Source organism: Eleutherodactylus coqui, chromosome 2 (assembly GCF_035609145.1).
Source record: "Eleutherodactylus coqui strain aEleCoq1 chromosome 2, aEleCoq1.hap1, whole genome shotgun sequence".
In the NCBI taxonomy this organism is placed as follows: domain Eukaryota; kingdom Metazoa; phylum Chordata; class Amphibia; order Anura; family Eleutherodactylidae; genus Eleutherodactylus; species Eleutherodactylus coqui.
In genome coordinates this window covers 204,618,555-204,645,195 of record NC_089838.1, presented here as the reverse complement: position 1 = coordinate 204,645,195, position 26,641 = coordinate 204,618,555, and the positions used below count along the sequence as shown (strand labels likewise).

The 26,641-nt window shown below is 46.2% G+C and overlaps 1 protein-coding gene across 2 annotated transcripts in view; it reads left to right on the top strand.

Annotated features, from left to right (window-relative positions):
• LOC136612143 (mucosa-associated lymphoid tissue lymphoma translocation protein 1-like) overlaps nucleotides 1-25,165 on the top strand; it is a 58,744-nt gene extending 33,579 nt beyond the window's left edge. For both annotated transcript variants that reach the window (XM_066592275.1, XM_066592276.1), the window contains exons 12-16: nucleotides 9,974-10,101; nucleotides 12,524-12,664; nucleotides 16,442-16,593; nucleotides 21,536-21,652; nucleotides 21,757-25,165. In XM_066592275.1, the coding sequence (XP_066448372.1) occupies nucleotides 9,974-10,101; nucleotides 12,524-12,664; nucleotides 16,442-16,593; nucleotides 21,536-21,652; nucleotides 21,757-22,080 (862 nt within the window). In that variant the 3' untranslated portion in view covers nucleotides 22,081-25,165. The remainder of the gene's footprint in view (nucleotides 1-9,973; nucleotides 10,102-12,523; nucleotides 12,665-16,441; nucleotides 16,594-21,535; nucleotides 21,653-21,756) is intronic.
• The last annotated feature ends 1,476 nt before the right edge of the window (nucleotides 25,166-26,641 follow it).

Below are 26,641 nucleotides of genomic sequence, written 5' to 3'. Positions count from 1 at the left end.
TTGTAACTAGGATAATTCTCTCAGTTACCATATTTTATATAAATAGATGAGGAGGTTTATATTTATAAAGTTTATCAGATTAAATGGCACTGAATATTAGATAATAAAGAAAATATAAACCGTCCGTAAAGTTTACCCTGAAGAAAAAGGGGAAGTGCATAGAATTCAATTCAATAAAACGAAGTGCAAAGTAAAAGTTCAGTGCGAAGAAAATAACAATAGGCAATTATAAAGAGATGGGTTTGAAAGCGTTACTATGCAGACTAATTTGCCAGAAGCATTTTATAAATCCAGGAGAGCTGAGCAGATTACATTGTTTTTTAAGAAAAGCTTCAGATTCAATTTATATTTTATTCATTTAAATCTCTACGTATTCTGAGCTTAGGAGTCCAATGGGCAGTCCTATGAGTGATTGATAGCCTTCTCCGTGTAAACACTAAAGTAGGATATTAATCATTGGAAGGGACCGCCCACTGGACTCCTAAGCATAGAAAGAGCAGGAATTTAAATGAATAAAATACAAGTTATACTGAATATTTTCCCACAAAACTACCACATATATTAGTCTACTCAGCCCCTCCTGTTCTATAACATGCTCCTATTATATTGAAAAGATAGTATGGAGGGGGGACAAGAAACGTCCTGTATTGCCTCAAGGAGAAGCTTTAAGACAGGTAATAGTATGTCAAAAAAAAAACAAGCTTTGGGCATATTTATGGATATATTTTGACACATAGGGGTGACATCATGAACACAAACCACAATCGTTGGATTTAATTTTTAGGTTGCTTGTAAACCAGTGACAAGACCAGTAGTGATGTGTACTAATTAATTAACAGGGAATTCTGCAGCAAATATGCATCAAAATCTGATTGTGCGACAGATTATGCCCTGTGTGAAGGCACTGTTAGTAAATGTAAAGGCCCATTTAGACACAACGATTATCACTCAAAATTCGCTCATATGCCATCTTTTGAGCTATAACCGTTGCGTCTAAATGCGCGGCAATCGTGCACTGGTCATTCATCGTTCATTTCTAGCAAGCTAGAAATGAGTGATGAGCCTTATCAGCGCCGTACGCTGATATCTCAGTGGGCGGTGCTGATACCATTCTTTCAGCTGGTATCCCGCTGAGAACAAAGCAGCTGTTTGCATATACAAAACACCTACATTGTTCTCCGAGCTATTGTGGCAGTTTCCCGCTCTGCCTGCATAACTCTTAAGTAGCTAATTAGCTACTTAGAGTTATGCAAAGATGATCGCTCAAAACTGTCACTTAAACTGTTGTTTGAGCGAACTTTAAGTGATCATTAGAGATGAGCGAGCACCAAAATGCTCGGGTGCTCGTTACTCGGGAAGAAATTTTCGCGATGCTCGAGGGTTCGTTTCGAGTAACGAACCCCATTGAAGTCAATGGGCGACCCGAGCATTTTTGTATATCGCCGATGCTCGCTAAGGTTTCCATTTGTGAAAATCTGGGCAATTCAAGAATGTGATGGGAACGACACAGCAACGGATAGGGCAGGCGAGGGGCTACATGTTGGGCTGCATCTCAAGTTCCCAGGTCCCACTATTAAGCCACAATAGCGGCAAGAGTGGGCCCCCCCTCCCAACAAGTTTTACTTCTGAAAAGCCCTCATTAGCAATGCATACCTTAGCTAAGCACCACACTACCTCCAACAAAGCACAATCACTGCCTGCATGACACTCCGCTGCCACTTCTCCTGGATTACATGCTGCCCAACCCCCCCCCCCCCCCCCCCGCACGACCCAGTGTCCACAGCACACACCAAAGTGTCCCTGCGCAGCCTTCAGCTGCCCTCATGCCACACCACCCTCATGTCTATTTATAAGTGCGTCTGCCATGAGGAGGAACCGCAGGCACACACTGCAGAGGGTTGGCACGGCTAGGCAGCGACCCTCTTTAAAAGGGGCGGGGCGATAGCCCACAATGCTGTACAGAAGCAATGAGAAATATAATCCTGTGCCACCGCCATCAGGAGCTGCACACGTGGGCATAGCAATGGGGAACCTATGTGCCCCACACTATTCATTCTGTCAAGGTGTCTGCATGCCCCAGTCAGACCGTGTTTTTTTATAAATAGTCACAGGCAGCTACAACTCCGCAATGGGAATTCCGTGTGGACCGACAGCATGGGTGGCTCCCTGGAACCCACCGGCTGTACATAAATGTATCCCATTGCAGTGCCCATCACAGCAGAGGTAACGTCCGATTAAATGCAGGTGGGCTTCGGCCCACACTGCATGCCCCAGTCAGACTGGGGTTCTTTAGAAGTGGACACATGCAGTTACAACTCCGTGTGGACCGACAGCATGGGTGGGTGCCAGGAAGCCACCGGCAGTACATAAATATATCCCATTGCATTGCCCATCACAGCTGAGGTAATGTCATGTTTAATGCAGGTGGGCTTTGGCCCACACTGCATGCCCCAGTCAGACTGGGGTTCTTTAGAAGTGGACACATGCAGTTACAACTCCGTGTGGACCGACAGCATGGGTGGCTCCCTGGAACCCACTGGCTGTACATAAATGTATCCCACTGCAGTGCCCATCACAGCTGATGTAACGTCAGCTTTAATGCAGGTGGGCAAAAAATTAATCGGATTACACTGTAGGCGAGGGCCCCAAAAAATTGGTGTACCAACAGTACTAATGTACGTCAGAAAAATTGCCCATGCCCAACCAAGAGGGCAGGTGAAACCCATTAATCGCTTTGGTTAATGTGGCTTAATTTGTAACTAGGCCTGGAGGCAGCCCAGTTAAAATAAAAATTGGTTCAGGTGCAAGTTTCAACGCTTTAATGAGCATTGAAACGTATAAAAAATTTTTACAAAAATTATATGACTGAGCCTTGTGGGCCTAAGAAAAATTGCCCGTTCGGCGTGATTACGTCAGGTTTCAGGAGGAGGAGCAGGAGGAGGAGGATGAATATTATACACAGATTGATGAAGCTAAAAGGTCCACGTTTTTGATGGTGATAGAGAACAATGCTTCCATCCGCGGGTGCAGCCTACGTATTGTTTAGGTATCGCTGCTGTCCGCTGGTGGAGAAGAGAAGTCTGGGGAAATCCAGGCTTTGTTCATCTTGATGAGTGGAAGCCTGTCGGCACTGTCGCTTGACAGGCGGGTACGCTTATCTGTGATGATTCCCCCAGCCGCACTAAACACCCTCTCTGACAAGACTCTAGCCGAAGGACAAGCAAGCACCTCCAGGGCATACAGCGCGAGTTCAGGCCACGTGTCCAGCTTCGACACCCAGTAGTTGTAGGGGGCAGAGGCGTCACGGAGGACGATCGTGCGATCGGCTACATACTCCCTCACCATCCTTTTACAGTGCTCCCGTCGACTCAGCCTTGACTGGGTAGCGGTGACACAGTCTTGCTGGGGAGCCAGAAAGCTGTCACAGGCCTTAGAGAGTGTTCCCCTGCCTGTGCTGTACATGCTGCCTGATCTCTGCGTCTCCCCTGCTACCTGGCCCTCGGAACTGCGACTTCGGCCACTAGCGCTGTCGGATGGGAATTTTACCATCAGTTTGTCCGCCAGGGTCCTGTGGTATAGCATCACTCTCGAACCCCTTTCCTCTTCGGGTATGAGAGTGGAAAGGTTCTCCTTATACCGTGGGTCGAGCAGTGTGTACACCCAGTAATCCGTAGTGGCCAGAATGCGTGTAACGCGGGGGTCACGAGAAAGGCATCCTAACATGAAGTCAGCCATGTGTGCCAGGGTACCTGTACGCAACACATGGCTGTCCTCACTAGGAAGATCACTTTCAGGATCCTCCTCCTCCTCCGGCCATACACGCTGAAAGGATGACAGGCAAGCAGCATGGGTACCCTCAGCAGTGGGCCAAGCTGTCTCTTCCCCCTCCTCCTCCTCCTCCTCAACGCGCTGAGATATAGACAGGAGGGTGCTCTGACTATCCAGCGACATACTGTCTTCCCCCGCCTCTGTTTCCGAGCGCAAAGCGCCTGCCTTTATGCTTTGCAGGGAACTTCTCAAGAGGCATAGCAGAGGAATGGTGACGCTAATGATTGCAGCATTGCCGCTGACCATCTGGGTAGACTCCTCAAAGTTTCCAAGGACCTGGCAGATGTCTGCCAACCAGGCCCACTCTTCTGTAAAGAATTGAGGAGGATGACTCCCACTGCGCCGCCCATGTTGGAGTTGGTATTCCACTATAGCTCTACGCTGCTCATAGAGCCTGGCCAACATGTGGAGCGTAGAGTTCCACCGTGTGGGCACGTCGCACAGCAGTCGGTGCACTGGCAGATGAAACCGATGTTGCAGGGTGCGCAGGGTGGCAGCGTCCGTGTGGGACTTGCGGAAATGTGCGCAAAGCCGGCGCACCTTTCAGAGCAGGTCTGACAAGCGTGCGTAGCTTTTCAGAAAGCGCTGAACCACCAAATTAAAGACGTGGGTCAGGCATGGCACGTGCGTGAGGCTGCCGAGCTGCAGAGCCGCCACCAGGTTACGGCCGTTGTCACACACGACCATGCCCGGTTGGAGGCTCAGCGGCGCAAGCCAGCGGTCGGTCTGCTCTGTCAGACCCTGCAGCAGTTCGTGGGCCGTGGGCCTCTTCTCTCCTAAGTAGTTTCAGCACGGCCTGCTGGCGCTTGCCCACCGCTGTGCTGCCACCCCGCGCGACACCGACTGATGGCGATGTGCTGCTGACACATCTTGATTGCGAGACAGAGGTTGCGTAGTAGTAGGAGGAGGAGGAGGGTGGTTTAGTGGAGGAAGCATACACCACCGCAGATACCAGCACTGAGCTGGGGCCCTCAATTCTGGGGGTGGGTAGGACATGAGCGGTCCCAGGCTCTGACTCTGTCCCAGCCTCCACTAAATTCACCCAATGTGCCGTCAGGGAGATATAGTGGCCCTGCCCGCCTGTGCTTGTCCACGTGTCCGTTGTTAAGTGGACCTTGCCAATAACCGCGTTGGTGAGGGCGCGTACAATGTTGCGGGAGACGTGGTCGTGCAGGGCTGGGACGGCACATCGGGAAAAGTAGTGGCAACTGGGAACTGAGTAGCGCGGGGCCGCGGCCGCCATCATACCTTTGAAAGCCTCCATTTCCACAACCCTATACGGCAGCATCTCCAGGCTGATAAATTTGGCTATGTGCACGTTTAACGCTTGAGCGTGCTGGTGCGTGGCGGTGTACTTGCGCTTGCGCTCCAACACTTCCGCTAGCGACGGCTGGACGCTGCGCTGAGAGACATTGGTGGATGGGGCCGAGCACAGCGGAGGTGAGGGTGTGGGTGCAGGCCAGGAGACGGTAGTGCCTGTGTCCTGAGAGGGGGGTTGGATCTTAGTGGCAGGTTGGGGCACAGGGGGAGAGGCAGCGGTGCAAACCGGAGGCGGTGAACGGCCTTCGTCCCACCTTGTGGGGTGCTTGGCCATTATATGTCTGCGCATGCTGGTGGTGGTGAGGCAGGTGGTGGTGGCTCCACGGCTGATCTTGGCGCATCAAAGGTTGCACACCACTGTTCGTCGGTCGTCTGCACTCTCAGTGAAAAACTGCCAGACCTTTGAGCACCTCGGCGTCTGCAGGGTGGCATGGCGCGAGGGGGCGCTTTGGGAAACAGTTGGTGGATTATTCGGTCTGGCCCTGCCCCTACCCCTGGCCACCGCACTGCCTCTTCCAACCTGCCCTGCTGCTGCACTTGCCTCCCCCTCTGAAGACCTGTCCTCAGTAGGCGTAGCAAACCAGGTGTGGTCAGTCACCTCATCGTCCTGCTGCTCTTCCTCCGAATCCTCTGTGTGCTCCTCCCTCGGACTTACTCCAATTACTACTACCTGAGTGATAGACAACTGTGTCTCATCGTCCTCCTCACCCACTGAAAGCTCTTGAGACAGTTGCCGGAAGTCCCCAGCCTCATCCCCCGGACCCCGGGAACTTTCCAAAGGTTGGGCATCGGTCACAACAAACTCCTCCAGTGGGAGAGGATTCGGAACCATTGCTGCCCATTCTGGGCAGGGGCCCGAGAACAGTTCCTGGGAGTCTGCCTGCTCCTCAGAATGTGTCATTGTAATGGAGTGAGGAGGCTGGGAGGAAGGAGGAGCAGCAGCCAGAGGATTCAGAGTTGCAGCAGTGGACGGCGCAGAATTCTGGGTGGTCGATAGATTGCTGGATGCACTTTCTGCCATCCACGACAGGACCTGCTCACACTGCTCATTTTCTAATAAAGGTCTACCGCGTGGACCCATTAATTGTGAGATGAATGTGGGGACGCCAGAAACGTGCCTCTCTCCTAATCCCGCAGCAGTCGGCTGCGATACACCTGGATCAGGAGCTCGGCCTGTGCCCACACCCTGACTTGGGCCTCCTCGCCCGCGTCCACGTCCTCTAGGCCTACCCCTACCCCTCAGCATGCTGTATTACCAGTAGTGCAGAAACAGAACGCTGTAATTAAATGTGCCACTTATTGGCCTGTGATTGGAGGCTGACTTCCCTTACGGAACGCACAGCAGATCCAGGAAACAATTTTGCGCCAGCCTGCTGTAACGCTTAGCTGCGTATTAATTAGGACTACTACCCCCAGCAGATAGATACTGTAGGCAGCGTATAATATTATGTATACTGTTTCCCTCTGGCGGGATGACGGCGCTAATGTAACAGAGACAGCAGATCCAGGAAACAATTTTGCGCAAGCCTGCTGTAACGCTTAGCTGCGTATTATTTAGGACTACTACCCCCAGCAGATAGATACTGTAGGCAGCGTATAATATTATGTATACTGTTTCCCTCTGGCGGGATGACGGCGCTAATGTAACAGAGACAGCAGATCCAGGAAACAATTTTGCGCAAGCCTGCTGTAACGCTTAGCTGCGTATTAATTAGGACTACTACCCCCAGCAGATAGATACTGTAGGCAGCGTATAATATTATGTATACTGTTTCCCTCTGGCGGGATGACGGCGCTAATGTAACAGAGACAGCAGATCCAGGAAACAATTTTGCGCAAGCCTGCTGTAACGCTTAGCTGCGTATTATTTAGGACTACTACCCCCAGCAGATAGATACTGTAGGCAGCGCATAATATTATGTATACTGTTTCCCTCTGGCGGGATGACGGCGCTGATGTAACAGAGACAGCAGATCCAGGAAACAATTTTGCGCAAGCCTGCTGTAACGCTTAGCTGCGTATTAATTAGAACTACTACCCCCAGCAGATAGATACTGTAGGCAGCGTATAATATTATGTATACTGTTTCCCTCTGGTGGGATGACGGCGCTGATGTAACAGAGACAGCAGATCCAGGAAACAATTTTGCGCAAGCCTGCTGTAACGCTTAGCTGCGTATTAATTAGGACTACTACCCCCAGCAGACACGCAGTAAACTGAAGACGGTCACAGGCAGCCCAAATATAGTATTTTTCCCCAATTTTTTGGAAAAAGCCCACTGCCTATATAGCCTGAATATCTCTTTCCCTGCCTCACCAGTACTGCCCCTATATTCTGTACAATGACTGCAGACTGCGGACGCAATGCTCTGCACGGCCGATATACAAAAAAAAAAATTGTGCAACACTGCTAAAAGCAGCCTCAACAGTACTGCACACGGTCAGATGTGGCCCTAAGAAGGACCGTTGGGGTTCTTGAAGCCTAAAATAACTCCTAACGCTCTCCCTATAGCAGCTCCGGCACCAGCAGCATTTCCCTGATCTCTGTCAGAATGCATCTGTGGCGAGCCGCGGGAGGGGCCGATTTATATACTCCGGTGACACCTGATCTCGCCAGCCACTCACTGCAGGGGGGTGGTATAGGGCTTGAACGTCGCAGGGGGAAGTTGTAATGCCTTCCCTGTCTTTCTATTGGCCAGAAAAGCGCGATAACGTCTCAGAGATGAAAGTGAAAGTAACTCGAACATCGCGTGGTGCTCGCCTCTAGTAACGAGCATCTCGAACACGCTAATACTTGAACGAGTATCAAGCTCGGACGAGTACGTTCGCTTATCTCTAGTGATCATCCTTCTGTGTAAATGGGCCTTTAGTTTTGAGGGAGGGAGGAAGTCAGCTTCAACACCACATGGAAAAAATCCACCAAACAAGCTTACAGGGACACCGATCCAACAGTGGTAAACTAATCAAACCAAAATTACATACCCAGCATGCAAGTGATAGCTAAAATCCAATACTTTATTGACTTTTTTGAAACAACTTGAGCAAATGTGAAAATACCAACAAGCAATTGATATACTGTCCTTAGTCATCGCTGCAGTATGTCCAAAACATGTTAGCTGCTTGTTGATATTTGCACATTTTCTGAAGCTGTTGTTTTAATATATTCCATAAAGTATTGAATATTATCCATCACTTGCCCACTGGATATGTAATTTTGGTTGGACGTTTAGTAAATGTATTTCTGCGTATACATGTGTGTTTTGTGCTCCCTGAACATTTGTGGAAAATGTTTCTGTTACTTTTAATGGGTCAAAAGCAGCGCCCCCAAAAGGGGTGCGGGCACACCTAAAAGCTAAGTAAGGAGACTTATAAGGCAATGCTCCTCTTGGAAATTTGTTACTTTTAATTTACTTACTTCCTGTTTTTTGTTGAAGCAGAAACAGATCACAGTGGTGTTCAGTGTGTGAAAACTCAGCTAATAACACTTATCCACTTCAGTAAATTTTACTATGTCAGCCAGGAGATGTCATAAAACCTCAAATCACAACCTATTAGAATGGTTCCTCTTCTGAGAACAATCCTCAATATTAGCCAGCCATCCCTCGTTATCCTGATTAATAATGCTGTGCTTTTTGGGAGTGTTATATCTTACTACCATTGACAGAGTATAGTCATGAGCAAGTGCTGAGAGTAGGGAAACATGGATCTTCCTGCAATAAACATGATGTCAGATCTCTACTGTACAAGTTGATGATCATTTAGAATGTTTCACCAGTTTCTTTTCACCCCAAGTAAACATTATCTTTTATTGGGGAGTTCTGTGACCAAGCATCCCCTACTAGTGATATAGAATAGCATCTTTGATTGGTACTACCATAATTTTAATTCCAATTATTTTTTATGAAGTTTTAAACTTAGGATAATGCCATACTTTATATTTAGTGTCAATGCTCTGGGGGGGGGGGGGGGGATTTCTAAAAATGTAGGATAGCATTTGAGGTAAAGCACAATGCTAATGGACAAAATCTGGGAGAGTAGGGTTATTGGCATAGCAACTAGACACAGGGTACTGCAAACCATCGTTTTCCCCGTAGCCATGTATGGATGTGAAAGCTGGACTGCAAAAAAAGCTGATAAAAGGAAGATTGATGTGTTTTAGCTGCGGTGCTGGTAAAAGCTGCTGCGTATGCCCTGGATGACAAGAGTGACAAGCAGAGAAGTCCTGAATCGTATAAGACCCCATATATCACTGGAGAGCAAGATGACCAGACTCACGGATTTTGGCCATGTAATGCGAGCAGAGTCACTAGAAAAATCTATAATGCTTGGACAGATCAGTGGCAAAAGAGGACCGGGCCGCTAAAGGACACGATGGCTGATACCGTCAGAGCTGATACGGGCATGGATATGACACAACTGAAAGAAGAAGTGCAAAATCGAGCTTTTAGGGTTGCTGAGGGGCGTGAACGACAAAACGGCTAATAACAGCAACACATTTTTAAAAATAATCTGTTAAAGAAACCCCTTCTTTGACTACCTGATGCACCTTGTATATAGCATGCATCATTTGTATAAGACACTACATGCTGATCTGACTGGCCAGCTCTGCTTATATGGGCTGCACTGATTAATCAAATCAGGTGTAGTGTCTTAGACTAATGATGTATACTAATAGACAGTGTACCAGGCAGTTGGATAAGCTGGTATGGCCATCTTTTCTTCTCTAGGCCCAGCGAGTGAATTTATCATTTACTTGTGTAGATTTTCCATTAAACTAGAGTTGTTTAGTTAATTCAAGAAAGTAATTCTCCTCCATTCACCTACAGAAGTGAGAATGCAGAAGCATACGAAGTTCAGGACGAAGCATTTAGCTCTGGAATCTTTATGACGTACCTCAAGAAGCACATTCTGAAGGAACAGAAGGTTACGCACATGCTAGATGAGGTCCTCGAAGGTAAAGCATATTGCAGCAGATTTATTAATGCCATTGTGTCTAAACTTTGTCCTAAAATACATCAAAATCTGGTACATTTCTGGCAAATTATCTTGCATCACATTTTAGACCTATTTATAAAGCAAATGACAGCAAAAGTGTCTAAAGGTGCAGCAAAAGTTATTATCCATCATCCATCTGTGATAAATCTGGCAGATTTTAGACTATCTGGTCTGAGCTTACATTATCTAACTATTTGACAGGAGTAAATATGTCTCATTGTATTAGCATTAAATCTAACGGCATCTTAGAATGAATATACCGTATATACCGGCGTATAAGACGACTTTTGAACCCCGAAAAATCTGCTCTGCAGTCGGGGGTCGTCTTATGCGCCGGTAATACAAAAAAAAAAAAAGTGTAAAAAAAAAAATTTTATTACTCACCTCCCACGGCGTCCTGTCGCGCTCCGGCAGGATGTCGCTCGCTCCGGCAGGCTGTCGCTCGCTCCTCGTCCCCGCCGCAGCATAGCTTTCTGAATGCGGGGCTTGAAATCCCCGCTTCCAGAAAGCTAATACACACGCCGGCAGCCATGACAGCATTGAATGGCTGTGATTGGCTAAAGCACACGTGGCTTCAGCCAATCACACTATTCAATGACATCATTGAATGGCTGTGATTGGCTGAAGGCGCACGTGTTAGCAATCACACCCATTCAATGATGTCATTGAATAGTGTGATTGGCTGAAGCCACGTGTGCTTTAGCCAATCACAGCCATTCAATGATGTCATGGCTGCCGGCGTGTGTATTAGCTTTCTGGAAGCGGGGATTTCAAGCCCCACATTCAGAAAGCTATGCTGCGGCGGGGACGAGGAGCGAGCGACAGCCTGCCGGAGCGAGCGACATCCTGCCGGAGCGCGACAGGACGCCGGGGGAGGTGAGTAATAAAATTTTTTTTTTTTCTCCACTGAATACCGGCGTATAAGGTGACAGTTGGGGGGTCGTCTTATACGCCCCGTCGCCTTATACGCCGGTATATACGGTAATCATTATTGTATACTAGTTCCCAAAAAGTACTTCCTTAGACTATAAATATCAAATGCTGCCAGCCACAACCCAGAGACTGTTTGCTCACGGTTAAAGGAAGTTTGTCACCTGATTATAGGAGTAAAAATTACTTTTACCATAAGATGTGGGACATAGGCCACCTGCAGACGGCCGGGGCGGATCACCTGCTCCCGTGGCTCTGGTTCTCTGATGTGTCGGCTGCCAGCCAATGCGCAGAGCGGAGCCGGCGGCCCGGGAGTGACATTTCTGTGCGGGCCTCTGTGAGACCCGCACAGAAATAGAACATGGCAGCTTCCACGGGCGGAAATTCTGCGGGAAAGAGCGGTGAAAATAAGTACACCTTTATTTTATTGATCAGATCCTTCTATACAGAATTATCTTATCTTCTGTGCTTCCCATGTGTTATGCAAATGACTGATAAATTATCCAATGGGCGGTTCACCTTAGTACATGTGCAGTGGCATCCTCTCATCCATTCATTTCATAAATGACGCACGTGCAGAGCAAAAGAACCGGAACGAACGGTGTCTCCAGCTACCTAAGCTGGGGACCTCAATCAAGATGCTGTTACATATTGAACTTATTCGTGAAATAGTATTCAGCAAACAACTAAGTTCTTTTTCGGGCTCCTGCCCACAGCCGGATATTTGCTGCAGTATCCGGGGTGGCTGTCCACACTGCGGATCTGCAGCAAGTAGCGCCCATAGCGTGCTATGAGAAATCAATTCTTCCTGCACACTTGTGGAAACCAATTGCTGTTTCAGCAAGCGGAGGAAAAATCACAGCATGCTCCATTTTTTTCTCAGCCATTCCACAATTGCATTGCGGAAAAGTTGCGGATTCCATCATTATTCTGGTAGAGCTGGATTCCATTGCGTAATTCCGCATGCGGAATCCGGCTGTGCGGTGTGCAGGGGGCCCTAGTGGTGGTCACAAGACACCATTTGTTATTTACCTTTGTCTACACAGGGGATTTGGACAGAATATATGGCACATAACACACCGTATATGACATACAACGACTAATGATTTTTCCTGCAAGGCATTCTTAAAGGCAACAGAAAAGCAGAACATAATTGTCGTGCAGTCTAATGTGTTTTCTCTGTAAAGTTTGGAAATACTTGGGAAAATCAAAGTCAAAATAATGAAAACTGTGTTCCTGCTGTTAAATATACCTTGTGTAATCGATGACATATCATGCACATAATATGCTTAATGATCCTCATGCATTCTGTCCTATAGCCAAACTCCAACTGCGGCCTTACATAGTAAATGCATTTGAAATGTTTAAATGACAATGTTATGCCCCTCTTCAGTTAGAAGTGGTAAAAGGTAAAGGGGTACTTATTGACACTTGTTCTTTTCTTCATAAAGAAATTGGCAGAGATCCTTTGGTAACTGGCAAACAAGTTATGGAAATAAGACACTCTCTGAAGGAGCCTCGAGCTCTGACTGACAAGATCTACTCCTCAGGAAGTGAACAGCTGAACAGGACTGTGTGGGACAGGCACACTAGTAAGTTGGAGAGATGGTGCCCTCTGGTGCATTGCTGCAGTTACCAAGTTTCTGAGGAATTGTGACACTAGTGTATTATCATGACATACTCCCTTGATACGAATGCAACAAATGCTTAACCTATGCACTTCATAAAATTATATTTAGACCTTAACCCCTTAAAGGGGTTGTCTCGCGAAATCAAGTGGGTCTATACACTTCTGTATGGCCATATTAATGCACTTTGTAATATACATCGTGCATTAAATATGAGCCATACAGAAGTTATTCACTTACCTGCTCCGTTGCTAGCGTCCCCGTCGCCATGGTTCCGTCTAATTTTGGTGTCTTCTTGCCTTTTTAGACGCGCTTGCGCAGATCCGTCTTCTCCCTTCTTCTCCCTTCGGCTCCGCTCGGCAGCATCGGCATTTTGGCTCCGCCCCCTTGTACGCATCATCGCGTAGCTCCGCCCCATGATGTGTGCCGGTTCCAGCCTCCTGATTGGCTGGAATCGGCACGTGACGGGGGCAGAGCTACGCGATGATGCGTACAAGGGGGCGGAGCCAAAATGCCGATGCTGCCGAGCGGAGCCGAAGGGAGAAGAAGGGAGAAGACGGATCTGCGCAAGCGCGTCTAAAAAGGCAAGAAGACACCAAAATTAGACGGAACCATGGCGACGGGGACGCTAGCAACGGAGCAGGTAAGTGAATAACTTCTGTATGGCTCATATTTAATGCACGATGTATATTACAAAGTGCATTAATATGGCCATACAGAAGTGTATAACCCCACTTGCTGCCGCGAGACAACCCCTTTAAGGACACGGCCCTTTTTTTCCCCCATTTTTGATTTTTCCTCCCCCCTTTTAAAAAATCGTAACTCCTTTATTTATTCATGGAAGTAGTTGTACGAGGGCTTGTTTTTTGCGGGCTGAGTTGTATTTTTCAATGGTACTATTTAATGTATCAAATAATGTACTGAAAAAAAACAAAAAAAAGAATTCTGCCATCTTTTGGTGCGTCTTGTTTTTACGGCGCACAAAAGTGACATTATAACTTTATTCTATGAGTCAGTACGATTACTACAATACCAAACTTATATATATATATATTTGCTGTACTACTTTTAGGTTTTTTTCAAACATTTATTTTTTTTTTATTTCTGCCACCATCTTCTGAGTGCAATCACTTTTTTATTTTTCCGTAGACATAGTTGTGCGAGGGCCCAATTTTTGCAGGACATCCTGTAATTTGTGTTGGTATCATTTTGGAATACATATGACTTTTTGATCGCTTTTTATTGCATTTTTTCTTGGAGACAGGGTGACCAAAAAAGCACATTTCTGGTGTTCTTTATTTTTTTTCTGACAACGTTCGTCGTGCGGGGTAAATACTGCGTTACTTTGATAGATTGGGCTTTTAGGGGTGCAGCGATACCAAATATGTATTTTTGTTTTATTATTTAGTTTTTATTATAAATATGGCAAAAGGGGGGTTTCTTGAACTTTAAATTTTTTTTTGTTTTTTTTTAAATAATTAGTAAAACTTTGTTTTTATTTTTACTTTCTTTTTTAGTCCCCACAGGGGACAACAACTTGTAAAGCAACCTCTCGGTCAGAAGGCCCCCGGCTGCCATGACACCCACAGGGCTCCCTGCAATCTCATCACAGGGGGGCCATGTGGGACCCACACACATCGTTTGGGGGACTTGAATGCCGATGTCAGAATTGACCGTGGCATTTAAAGGGTTAACAGCTCCGATGAGCAGCGTGGTTTATCAGAGCTTTTGCCACTGGGTGTCGGCTGTATGGAACAGCTGACGCCCGCGTTGTATGAAGAGAGATCGCCTTGTGATCTCCCTTCATACATGCCCTGATGTTGCAGGACGTAAATGTACGCCATGCAGCGTTAAGGGGTTAAAGCAATTTTCAGATCTTTTGGAAAACTCCAGTTTAACATATATATGGCTAAAAATAACAAACTTAATGCTCCTACACGAAGGGTTCTGTGGTGGACTAGCTTTACTTGACCACAATAATGCTGTCTTGTGCTCTCATAAAATGTAACTGAGGCAACCAACCACAATTTGTATTCGTTATACTGACAAAAGTGCAGAAATGTTGGTGGATTTGTTAGGTAGGCATGCAACAGTTTTCCTATTTTTAGTCATATACATGTTAAACCGTGGCTTTCCAAAACCTCTTAAGGGCTTGTTCACACATAGTTTTCACTTCCGTCTCTGGGTTCCATAACAAAGTTCCACCTGAATCGCTGAAATGGAGTCGACTATGCTATTCTCTCTGGCACAAAGGCCAAAAGCATAGTGGACCCTGCTCAAACAGAGACCTTGTTAGTCAAGTGATGTCACATCAGAATTGAGGCAGAAACAACTGGGATGAAATCAGTAGGCTTCTGGAGAAGGCATCAAGAGTAAACTTGTTGGGTTCTCTTAAAAGTAAATCCAATAACAGCTTCTAAAGGAAATGTGACAAAAATACAAATCGCTATTGCTTGCAATTTCCAGTATGGCTGTGTATGATTAAAAAGCACAGCAATCCCACAGAAAATCAGCAGCATACACAACACTTAGGCCTCATGTCCACTGGCAAAATATGATTTTAAATCCGCAGCGGATCACCTGCATGCGGGTCCGCATTCCATAGGGATGCATTGACCACCCACAGGTAGATAAATACCCGCGGATGGTCAATAAAAGTGAATTAAAAAAAAATTAGAGCATGAAAAAAAATGTGACATGCTCCATTTTCGTGCGGTTCTCCCGCAGGGACGGCTCCCGCAGGCTTCTATTGAAGCCTATGGAAGCCGGAGACCTAAAATAAGAATACCTTACCCGCAGCGGACCGGGCAGGTCTTCTCTTCTTCATGGACGGATCTTCTTTCTTCGGCCCGGCAGATGTGCCCGATGCATGTGCGCGGCACGCTGCCGGCGTGCCGAGTACCTCTGCCGGCCGAAGAAAGAAAATCCGGCCGTGAGAAGAGAAGACCTTCCCGGTCCGCTGCGGGTAAGTTAATTCTTATTTTCAGCGCTCATGTCCGCGGGGCAGGAGGGACCCGCTGCGGATTCTCCATGGAGAATCCATAGCGGGTCTGATTTTCCCCGTGGACATGAGGCCTTAGAGAATAACATTTCAGCATCATTTCCTATATGGACATATGCACCAAAATGTATAAATCTGCCAAACCTGACCTTGGTCTTAAGACACTTTTACAAAGCAGTGTTTGTACTTGAAAGCCAAAATTAGGAGTGGGTACAAAATATGGGAGCGGTACAAGTCTTTCCATTACAGACTTTGTGTACGCTCCACTCCAGGTTTTGGCTTACAAACACTAATGCGAAATGCTGATCAAAATACTGCCACGTGAAAGTGGCCTAAGGGGACATACACGGGGACTTTATTTCTGGCTGATTTTCGGACCGAAAATTAGATGGAAAGAAGACCCATTTATTTCATTGGGTGTATGCACACAGACTTTTTTTACATGAACTCATAGTCTGCATAAAAAGTGCAGCATGTCCTATTCTTGTCCAATTTTTGAAAGGGAATAGGACATGTCAATGTGCAGTATTCAGCAGGTCGGACAGCACAGAGTTGGAATTCTCGGGTGCAACGTTTTAATTACCCGTGTGTATGTACCATATGAACATACATGAGAGTACGTTGAATGAGTAGCTCCATATCACAACCATAGTTAAAATTAGGGGAACAGCAATTGTGTTTATTGTCATCAACCACAGCTGCAAAACATTGTTCAACTTGTGTTCCTCTGTATATTGCAGAACTCCCCAAACAATTGGTAAAGTTCTCATGTGGAGTTGAAGCAGAACTGAGATTCAAAGTTGTGTTTTCAAACCTCATCCACACTTTTGCAAAACTGACACAGACCCCTCCTCTATTATCCGATGTCAGGATTATTCTCTACAAAACTACCGTAAGTCATCATCTCAGTTCATATAACTCATGATTAAAAGTTGCTTCACAATACATTACATTTTTGGATAATATTTTCTACTTAAATGGGTTGTGCAAAGAAGGAAAGCTCTGTTCATATGCCTCATTAAGGAAATGAATGTAATAAGTTTGCATTGCTCACTTTGAACCCACTTCTATGAGCTGAAACAGAGGGCTGTTCTTTAAGAGTGGCTCCTGTTTTGGCAGACCTTTCCTATACTACAGGATGGCCATTCATGTGAATTGCTGTCTTGTAATACTTCATTTTCCCTACAGGGCAAATATCTGTCTGGCCATGGCTTTCGCTGGCAAAATCAGGTATTTGTAGGGGCTTTGGGGAGTGGCGCATAGGACAATCAGTTGTTCGTCCCAGTCCGTGCACTCTGAAAGGGGTTGTGTTTGTTGGTACCCAATGGCCAGCAATAATTTGGGTCTTCACTGCTCATTGCCTAAGCAAGTTCTTAACCTCCAGTTGTTAAAATGCCAATGATCAGAAAACTTCAGTGTGTCCAGGGTAACTGCTGGCTCCCTGTCTGCCACTTATCTTATAGGCTGCAGACTTTTCTGAGCTAGTAACTTACCAGCAGCATTCTTTCCAAGGAGATCAGTGTAATGCAACAATATGTAATGCCACACGCAGGAGTAGGCATGTTGCCTATACTTCTGGATGCCAATTTGGGAATGAGTACAGGAAATAGCATAATGGCTATTCATGGTGTTCTATAGAGTTCAATACGAAGGATGACAGACATGCACAGCAAGCTCTTCCCTATGTGTCTGTGATGAGGGATCATGTGAGGTTTTTTTCTCAGAGGTGGGCTGGGGGTCTTAACTAGCCTTAAACCAACCCTGACCAAATACCAACTTATCCGGAGCTTGAAGTCCAACCACCATCCACCATACAGCTTCTGAAATCACCTTGCTCTTTAATGGGCAGAAGCACCTCATAAGCAGACATATGTGTTGAATCTCCCTGCATATATTGCACAACGCTAAGTGGCCCTTCACGCGGGACAAAATAGGCCACACAACGCACCACACATTTGCGGATTTTGATGCGGAACTAAAAATGGCTTAAAACCTGCGTAATTCTGTCAGAGGTGAAAGGTCTCTTACAAGTTATGACAGACTCTTCTCTTACTGACACAGACAGACAGACAATTAAGTGGAAGGCACTTGGATGACAGTATGGCTGGCTAGAGCCATATGTCATCCACTAGAATAGTGAGCATGACTTGTTCTACTACATTATACACAAGAGAAAGAAGAAAAGCTGGCTTAACACATCGCTTCCTGACTAGCTGCCATGAGGCCAGCCCAAATACAAATTAGATGATGAATGCCATCTGTCAAATACTTGTGAAAATTTTCAGCAGGTTTTTCCATGTGATTAAGAAAGTATTGGGCCTCATGTCCATGGGCTTAAAATCCGCAGTGTTTCTCCCGCACGCGGATCCGCGCCACATAGGGATGCATTGGACACCCGCAGGTAGTTAAATACCTGCGGATGTCATTTTTCCCGTCAGCCGCGGATCCGCGTGCGGGAAAAAAAATGGACATGCTCCATTTTAGTGCGGGTCTCCCGTGGGGACGGCTCCCGCAGGCTTCTATTGCAGCCTATGGAAGCCGTTCGGATCCGCGGGAGACCCGTACCAGAATTAAACTCACCAGCTCCGGACAATGCGGTTCTTTCCTTCTTCGCGGCCAGATCTTCTTTCTTCGGGCCGGCGGATGTGCCCGGCGCAGGCACGCCGTCAGTGTGCCGAGCACATCCGCCGGGCCGAAGAAAGAAGATCCAGTCGGGAAGGAAGGAAGATCCGCATCGTCCGGAGCAGGTGAGTTTATTCTGATTTTTATGCCTCATGTCCGCGGGGCAGGAGGGACCCACTACGGATTCTACATGAAGAATCCGTGGCGGGCCTGATTTTCCTCATGGACATGAGGCCTTAGGAAGCTGTCACACGGCGAATTAGCCCACAAGATGCACTGCAGCACATGGTAAATTCTACACTAAAATCCACAGACTGCACCAAAATGACTTAAAACTGACTGCAATTCTGCATCAAAATCCACAGTTAGACCTGTGGATTTTGGTGCGGAATTCCATAGCTCTGGGTCTGGCAATGCGTCCTGGCAGAATAATTCTAATAGTGTGAATGTCCCAGAATAATAATGGTGTGATTGTCCCTTATGGTGCTTTCACATGAGCAGGTTATTTATGCCATACACACCTAAAGACACTGAGAATTCTGCAGCAAAATCTGTATGTATACATGCAGGTGATGGAGTAGAAATCCACAGCAGCAGATTAAGGCTCACTCTCACAAGCGTGTTAACGCAACTGACTTACAAGCGCAAAAAAATGAGACTATTAGAGCCAATGGATTCCTATAGAAACATTTAGACGAAAGAATTTGCCACGCAAAAAAATAAAGAAAATCGCACCTAATATAATAGGACATGTGTGAGTGAAATCCTGCAACTGAAATTCCTTGCTGCGTTCAAAAGTAGGACCTGACCTATGTTTGATGCACGATGCGCAGGAGTTTCCATACACTCCTGTGGGAGCTGGATAACAGGGGAGGGGGGAGGTTGATTAAACTAAACAATCAGAATATTTACCTAAACTTCTAAACAATGGGAATGGGAGAGGAAGGGAGATAAGGGGGGAGGGAGTGCTGTTGTGCTGCTAAACACAGAAGCACATTTTTAATGTCCCACTGTAAGCCCCTATTAGTCCCCGCAGGGATGAGGGGATTTCCCAGGGGTTCCAATCATTGCCCCAGGGCCTCCCCTCTTCCCAGCATGGACTAACTGGAGTTTACAGCAGGAACTTTTACACTTGCTGTGCAGCTGTTCCCGAATACCAGCGTATTCTTGCACCACAGAGAACAAGGAATTCCTCTGCAGGGGAAAACAATGGAATCCCTGTAGCGGGGAGAAAGGGGGAGGGGTTATATGTGTTCCCTGAGAGTGGGGGGAGAGGGTGTGGCTATATGGAACCGCCCATCTATCCCCACCTCTCTAGCTTGTGCTTTCTCTTCTTCTATGGGGAAATCCCTGGAATAACCCCTCTAGCCCTGCCATCTCTCTCTAGCCCCACCCTCTTTCCCCGCTACAGGGGAATTTCCCTGTAGTGGGGAGAGAAGGAATTCCCCTGCAGGGGAGAATAAGGAAACCCCCAGCAGCATGGGATTCCTTTTTCTCCCCTGCAGGGGAGCCTCTCTCTCCTTGTAGTGGGGATATCCCTACAGTCCCACTGAGATGAAGAGAGTCCGCAGTGATGAAGCAAAGCCCCATGGGGCTTGCCCTTCATCTCTCTCCTCCTGCAGCAGCAGCACTTGTTTTCAGCAACACGCAGCTCCCAATTGTGTGAGTGGGCAATTTCACCGCTAATTAAGTTCAGGATTTCATAGCAGGAAATCGCCCATTCACGCAATTCTTAGCGCAGTTAGCTGCAATTTTTGTCCCGGCTAACGTCTGTGCAATTTGCATGCTCATGTGAATGAGGCCTTATGCTGTGTCTTTTAGTGCTTGTTGCAGAAATATTCTGCACGTGTGAAAGCACCCTTAAGGCAGCTCTCACACACAAGGTCAGCCGATATACGCCGAACCGATATACGGTGTCCTCATCTGCAGGGGGGGGGGGATGGAAGAGCCAGGAGCAGGAACTAAGCTCCCGCCCCCTCTCTGCCTCCTCTGCACTATTTGCAATGAAAGGAGGCAGGATGGGGGCGGGGCTAAGTTCCGAGAATTAGCCCCACCCCGTCCCGCCTCTCCTCATTGCAAATAGTGCAGAGGGGCGGAGAGGATTGCGGGAGCTCAGAGCACTGCTCCTGGCTCTTCCAGCCTCCCCCCCTGCAGAGAGAGACGACGTATATTGGCAGGGCGTGAAAACCCAGCCGATATACGGTCATCTGAATCCAGCCTAACGCTGTGGTTTTAAAGTCATATGGTTCCTGCTTATGACAGCGGTTTTTAACGCGCCCCATCATTGTGATGGGTGACGAGATGCGTTAATCATAGTAAAATAGAGCAGACAGCGCCGCAGTCATCGCAGTAAAAAAAAAAAAAAAACACGTGTAAGGGTGGATGCAGACGAGCATATATCGGCTCGGTTTTCACGCCGAGCCGATATACGGTGTCCTTGTGTGCAGCGGGGGGAGGAGGATGGAAGAGCCAGCAGCAGGAACTGAGTTCCCGCCCCTCGCCACTATTTGCAATGGGAGGGGCGGGACAGGGGTGGAGCTAAGCGCCTGGACTTAGCCCTGCCCCTGTCTCGCCCCCTCCTATTGCAAATAGTGACAAGGGGTGGGAGCTCAGTTCCTGCTGCTGGCTCTTCCATCCTTCTCCCCCCTCCCCCCCTGCACACAAGGACACCGTATATCGGCTCGGCGTGAAAGCCGAGCCGATATACGCTCGTCTGAATCCACCCCAAATCATCTTCACATACAGCGTAATTGTAGCAGGCATTCCGCAACAGAAAACCCACAGCAATTAGGAAAACCACCTAAACGGTGTGGAACTGGCCATGGTTTTTCTTGCGGATCTACTGTGGGATTTAACCCTTGTATTTCAATTGCTGAATTCTGCAGCAGAAATACACAGCATAAATAGACATTTCAATGGGAATCTTCACTGTTTTACGATAATTTTAATTAGTCCTATAACTTTATCTCCATCACATGGCCAGGACAGATTTTTATCCTCTTGAGGTAAACAATGATGTTTTCTACTAAGTGACAGCAAGCATTGTTCTTATAAAGTGTGTGGAAATGCTACATAAACTTAATTGGAAGATTGTATACCAATTGTAACAACAAAAAAATAGAAGACATAGTAGAGACTCCTGATGAAATGTCACCCTTGTTCTACTACTAATACTCCCTAAACGTCTTGTTGTTGTATCTCGTGTAATTTAGGACTCCTTGGAATCCTCAAACATCAGACTTGACCAAGTAGATTCCCTGCTGACCATGGAGGATGATGGTGAAGAAGTGGACTACATGCTCAGGCTTTCCAGCCTCCAGAAGTACAAGGTGAGGAATATCACCCAGTTTTTGTTATTGGCAATGTGTTTTGTAACCATAACGTTTCCTTGTATACAAAATATATCTAATTGATTATATAAATTTATTTTCAGAATAACATAATTATAAAAATTGACTTGCATTGCACAAGCCTGGACACTGGAGCAAGAATTCAGGAGAGTCTAGAGCAAATCATTCCCATACCATGGATAGACAGATTGCTGAATAAGACAAACACATTCCATGAGGAGAGAAATCAGACTACTGGGGCTGCAGCCGTAGACAGTAGCTTACAAAACCAGCTCAACGCCATGTCCATAGACAAAGAACCTCCAGCAACACAACATCTTGGAAATACTGGAGGAATTCCTTCTGATCGCCAATCTAAATCAAGCAGTGAACCAGAGGAAAATGATGAAGGGGACACACTAGTTTGAGTTCACACCAACATTTTTGGTTTCTGTTGTTTGGTTCAATCATTGCAGTCGAAAAACATAAAAATGGAAGTGCTGGATCTGGCACATCCCGGACATGAATGGTGCCTGAAGGACCTCATTTATTACAGTAGGGTCTGTCAGGCATGGACTCCGGCATTTTTCTGGACATGATAGCACAGAATGCTACACGATTTAGTCAGCATCCAGACGTGCATTAGCCAATCAGAAAGGTGCCTCTCACACAGATGTGAACATAGCCTCAACTCATCTTGTGAAGAACTTGGGTGGGATTCTTCACTTTTTGTTTGTTTCTACTGCACAACTGAACTAATCAAGGATTGGCATTAAGATCACAAGATCACAATGATACCTGAATCAGGGTAGTTTCACACGGTCTTTGTTCACGCGATTTTTGGGCGTCAGCAATGCTTATTTTTCTAAGAATAATCTTGCATCACATTGCTGCTGCCCACGATAAAATCGTGTGACAAAAATGCATAATTTTGTATTGCAAAAGTCAATAGGACTTTAATGCTAAAATCACATCACATCGCAATGCAAGTTTGTTGTATTACGGTGCGATAAAAAGGAGGCTCCATAAAGAAACATGGGAGATTAAAAAAATAAATAAATTTAAAAAAAAAAATCGCACATTGCAGAAAGATAAAGCATGCTGCGATTTTTTTTTGTTCTTTCAACATCGCATCAGTGAAAACATCGCAGATGGGAAGGAAACGATTGAAAAGCATTGGTTTCATAATCTGCTTTTTTACGGACTCCCACATCAGGCGAAAATCGCACGACTTTCTTGCTCGTGTGAAACCACGCTGAGGGCTTATTCACACGGGCATATATCGGCCAGGTTTTCATGGCTTTACAATGCATCAGTGCACAGGGGTGTATTTGCGCCCTTCTCTCCTCCTCTCTGCCCCTTTTTCCTGTTTGCAACAGGGGGGGCGGGACAGGGTAGAGCTAAGCCCCGCCCTGGCAGCTGTTTGCAATGGGAGGTGCAGGAGCTCAGCACACTAGCTCCCGCCCTGTCTTGCCTCATTTCCTTGCAGAGAGCCGACGAGGGGTAGGGAAGGGCTATCTCCCACCGCCTGATAACGTATACACCGCCCCGTGCATCACATGGTAGCATATATCGGCCAGCTTTTTCACGGCCGGATGATATACGCTCATGTGAATAAGTCCTAAAACAGATGGGGCCTCCCTTCATGTGGCTGTTCAATGTAAACCTACCTCAGGCCCCCTTTACATGAGCGTACGCATATTTGTGCATGCCTGAGCACTGTGTTATTTGCAGAATGAACACTTAAATCAAATAAGCACACAAATACGCCCATGTGAAGGGGGCCTTAAGGGCTCACATGAGCATATGTGATCTGTGGATTACGTGCATATTTTTCATACGTGTAATATGCAGTCCAAAAAGCCATTAATTTCTATTGGGCCAATCACACCTGTTTATTTTCACGCAAATATTGCATTATGTCCTATTTTGGTGCTTAATATAGGCTATGGGGATTTAATATACGCAGCAAATATGCATGTACATATGTATTCGCTGTGTACTGCGTATTTTACGTGTGTGAAAAATACGTGGGGCACATATGCTCATATGACTGAGCCCTAAAGGTTATAGTACGTGATTTGGTTGTACATATACTCTTTAGCAGGCACACAGGGAATCAGGTGATGAATGCCTGCAAGAAAGCATTCAGAATTGTGCCAACCATGAGCCAGTTTCCTGAAAGACAACTCGGAGTTTCGTACGTTTGGCTCCTTACGGAAGGAATAATGTAAGGTGTGAATGCATCACCACGTAAAGTTAGCTCACCACCCACAATGAAAAGTTCTCATTATACATATTTTATTTATATTAACTTATTTCGGTACTGTACTGTATTTTGGGTCTCGCGTTTCTTCATCTATCAGCCTCGCAGGAGTAAAAGCTAGAAAGCAAAGCTGATCTCACTAATAAAGGCCTGTGGCTGCTACAGAGCACAATTAACTAAACACTTACAGGAAGCATCTGGTAGATGAAAAGTCTTAGGGCTCATTCACACCTGTGTTAGGGCTTTCTGTCATAATTTCGTCTCTCTGTTCCATTTTTGAAGCAGAAAAACGGAATTAAATGCTTCTTTTTTCCCCTATTGATTTCAATGGGAAAACTTCTCATCACATCACACCATGTGCACCTAGCAGTGCAATGTGATGCGGGGGAAAATCTCTCATATGTGTGACCCCATTAAAAAGAATGGGGTTCATATTAGTGCGTCTCGCAATGCACAAATCTTGCGTGATTTTCTCGCCTGTGCGATGTTGGCCTTAGGCCGGCTTTACATGACTGTCTTTTTACTGCGAAATTCGCGCCTAGGTTACATACGGAGGATCCTCAGCAAGCAGCATGCTTTGAAAGGTATGTAAACTCGCTTTTTCCTTCACACTTGTGGAAATAAGTTGCGTTTTCCACAAGTGGAGGAAGCATCGCAGCATGCTCTATTTGGCTGTGGAGTCAATGAAAGCCGTCCGACCCGCAGCCCATCCACAATTGACATTACGGATTGGTTGTGGTTCCTCGTGTCATCCCCTAGTGAAAAAAAATATGTACTGCACATGACTGATGGCCAGCGTCCGTGGTCATCTGCAGTACCGAAAAGCAAGTACGCAGTGTCGCCGGCCGAGATCACAGCCGGATTCCGCTGTGGGAACTCCCATGCGGAATCGGGCTCGGATGTGTGCAGCCGGCCTTGGTGTGAGGAAAGCCTAATCTTGCTGTATGTTTTACATTTCTAGATCTTGTCTCTGAACTATTTGGTATGTTCCATTTGACTTTTGCTTCATAGTTGCCATGTAATGAATGTATTCTACTGTTTATGGGAATCTGTACAAACCATCTGTGTAATGCACTCATGCAGCCAGTGGATGGCGACATATTACTAAGCAATGTATTTGTAAGAGTATTGTCAGATATGCTATTACCATGGGCCCACATTTACTAAGACTGGCATATTCTATGCCAGTTTTCATCAAGGAGACAGAAGTGTGAATTGCACCAAATGTATTAAAAAGTGCATCTCTCTTAATAAATTTGGTACGTATTGCACTACTTGAGAAGATGGGCTGAGATGCCGCCTATCTCTATGTGGTGCTGATGGATGGGGAGCTCATTCATGCCCAAGGGCCTACTGCGAGATTCACCTGTTTCCTTGTAAACCAGTCCAAACCTTCAAGTTTCGTTATAGGTAGGGCATAGAGATGGATTTTTTAAGACACAGGCGCAACTCACCTCGGACAACACATGGGCGCCCGTCCGTATGTTATCTGATCTGCAGGGACGGTGAACATTGCAGGTCTATTCTCATTCATGATTCAGACCAGAATATGATATGCAGTAATTGCGTTTTCACACGGACTATCGATCTTTATGAAACAGCCCTCATGTAAGTAGCCCATAAGTTATAAGAGGTCCGTGTAGTGTTCATTAAATACACAGCGCATGGACAAAAAATATGCCAGCCTGAATAAGGCCTGGCTCTCTTCTTACAGACTAACTTACCTGCAGTATGGTTTTCTCAAAGTATACACTAAATACTATGTTTATAACTTTTTCTGTGTTTACTGCTACCCTTAGGTCGGCTTCACACGGGCGTATTTGCACACGCAATATGCAAAGCATAGAACTCATTCTTTTCATTGGGTTCATTCTCATTTCCAAGTTTTGCGCACCAAAGATCCCCATAGAAGTCTATGGGCAGTGTGCAAAGGGATGCGCAATTCCATAAGAAAAAAAAAAACATCTGAAACCCATTATTCTAAATAACCATTTTAATCAGGGTGCGGTTGTGTCCCATGTGCAAAGCAAACATGTCCTGCAAGCGCAAAAAATACGGTAAAATATGCCAATCTATACACAAAAAAGACTTGTTTACTGCACAAATACACTGGGCTGAGGCGTGCACAATTGCACATATGCCCATGTGAAGCCGCCCTTATAGTTCTTTCCAGCGCTTTGGAATATGTCACCAAGTTACTTTTTAGAATTTTTTTTCCTTGGGAAATAATTATGCGGCTTGAGAAAGGGGCCGCAGTTATTGCTGAAACGTTGTGGGCTTATGTGTGCACTTTTTCTTTCTCCTGCCTCCTCTGCAAGCAGGGATCACCACCTGGGGACTCATCATACAGTATCATTGACGTTAGCTGTTACTGATATTGTACTTACATGGAGAATAAACATCTTTATTTGCTCTGCATCACCATCAATGTTCTCTGCCATATCGTGTGGACAATATGCTCATATGGGTACTTATACCAATGTTAAAAGATTTTGCAACACTTAAGCTATTATATAAATAGATTCTACGTTGAGACGGAAGTTGTGCCTGTGCTTCAGTTTTTCTCTTACTTGTTGAAGTGGTGTTGAGAGACATCAGCAGAGTCAGGTGGTGATAATAAGGTGTGAGTTACTACTGCTGAGGTCCTCTATCCCTCCCATGATACTACACTTCCTGCAATCACCTTGCGCCCTGCTGGCATAAGCCGCTCATCCAGAATACAT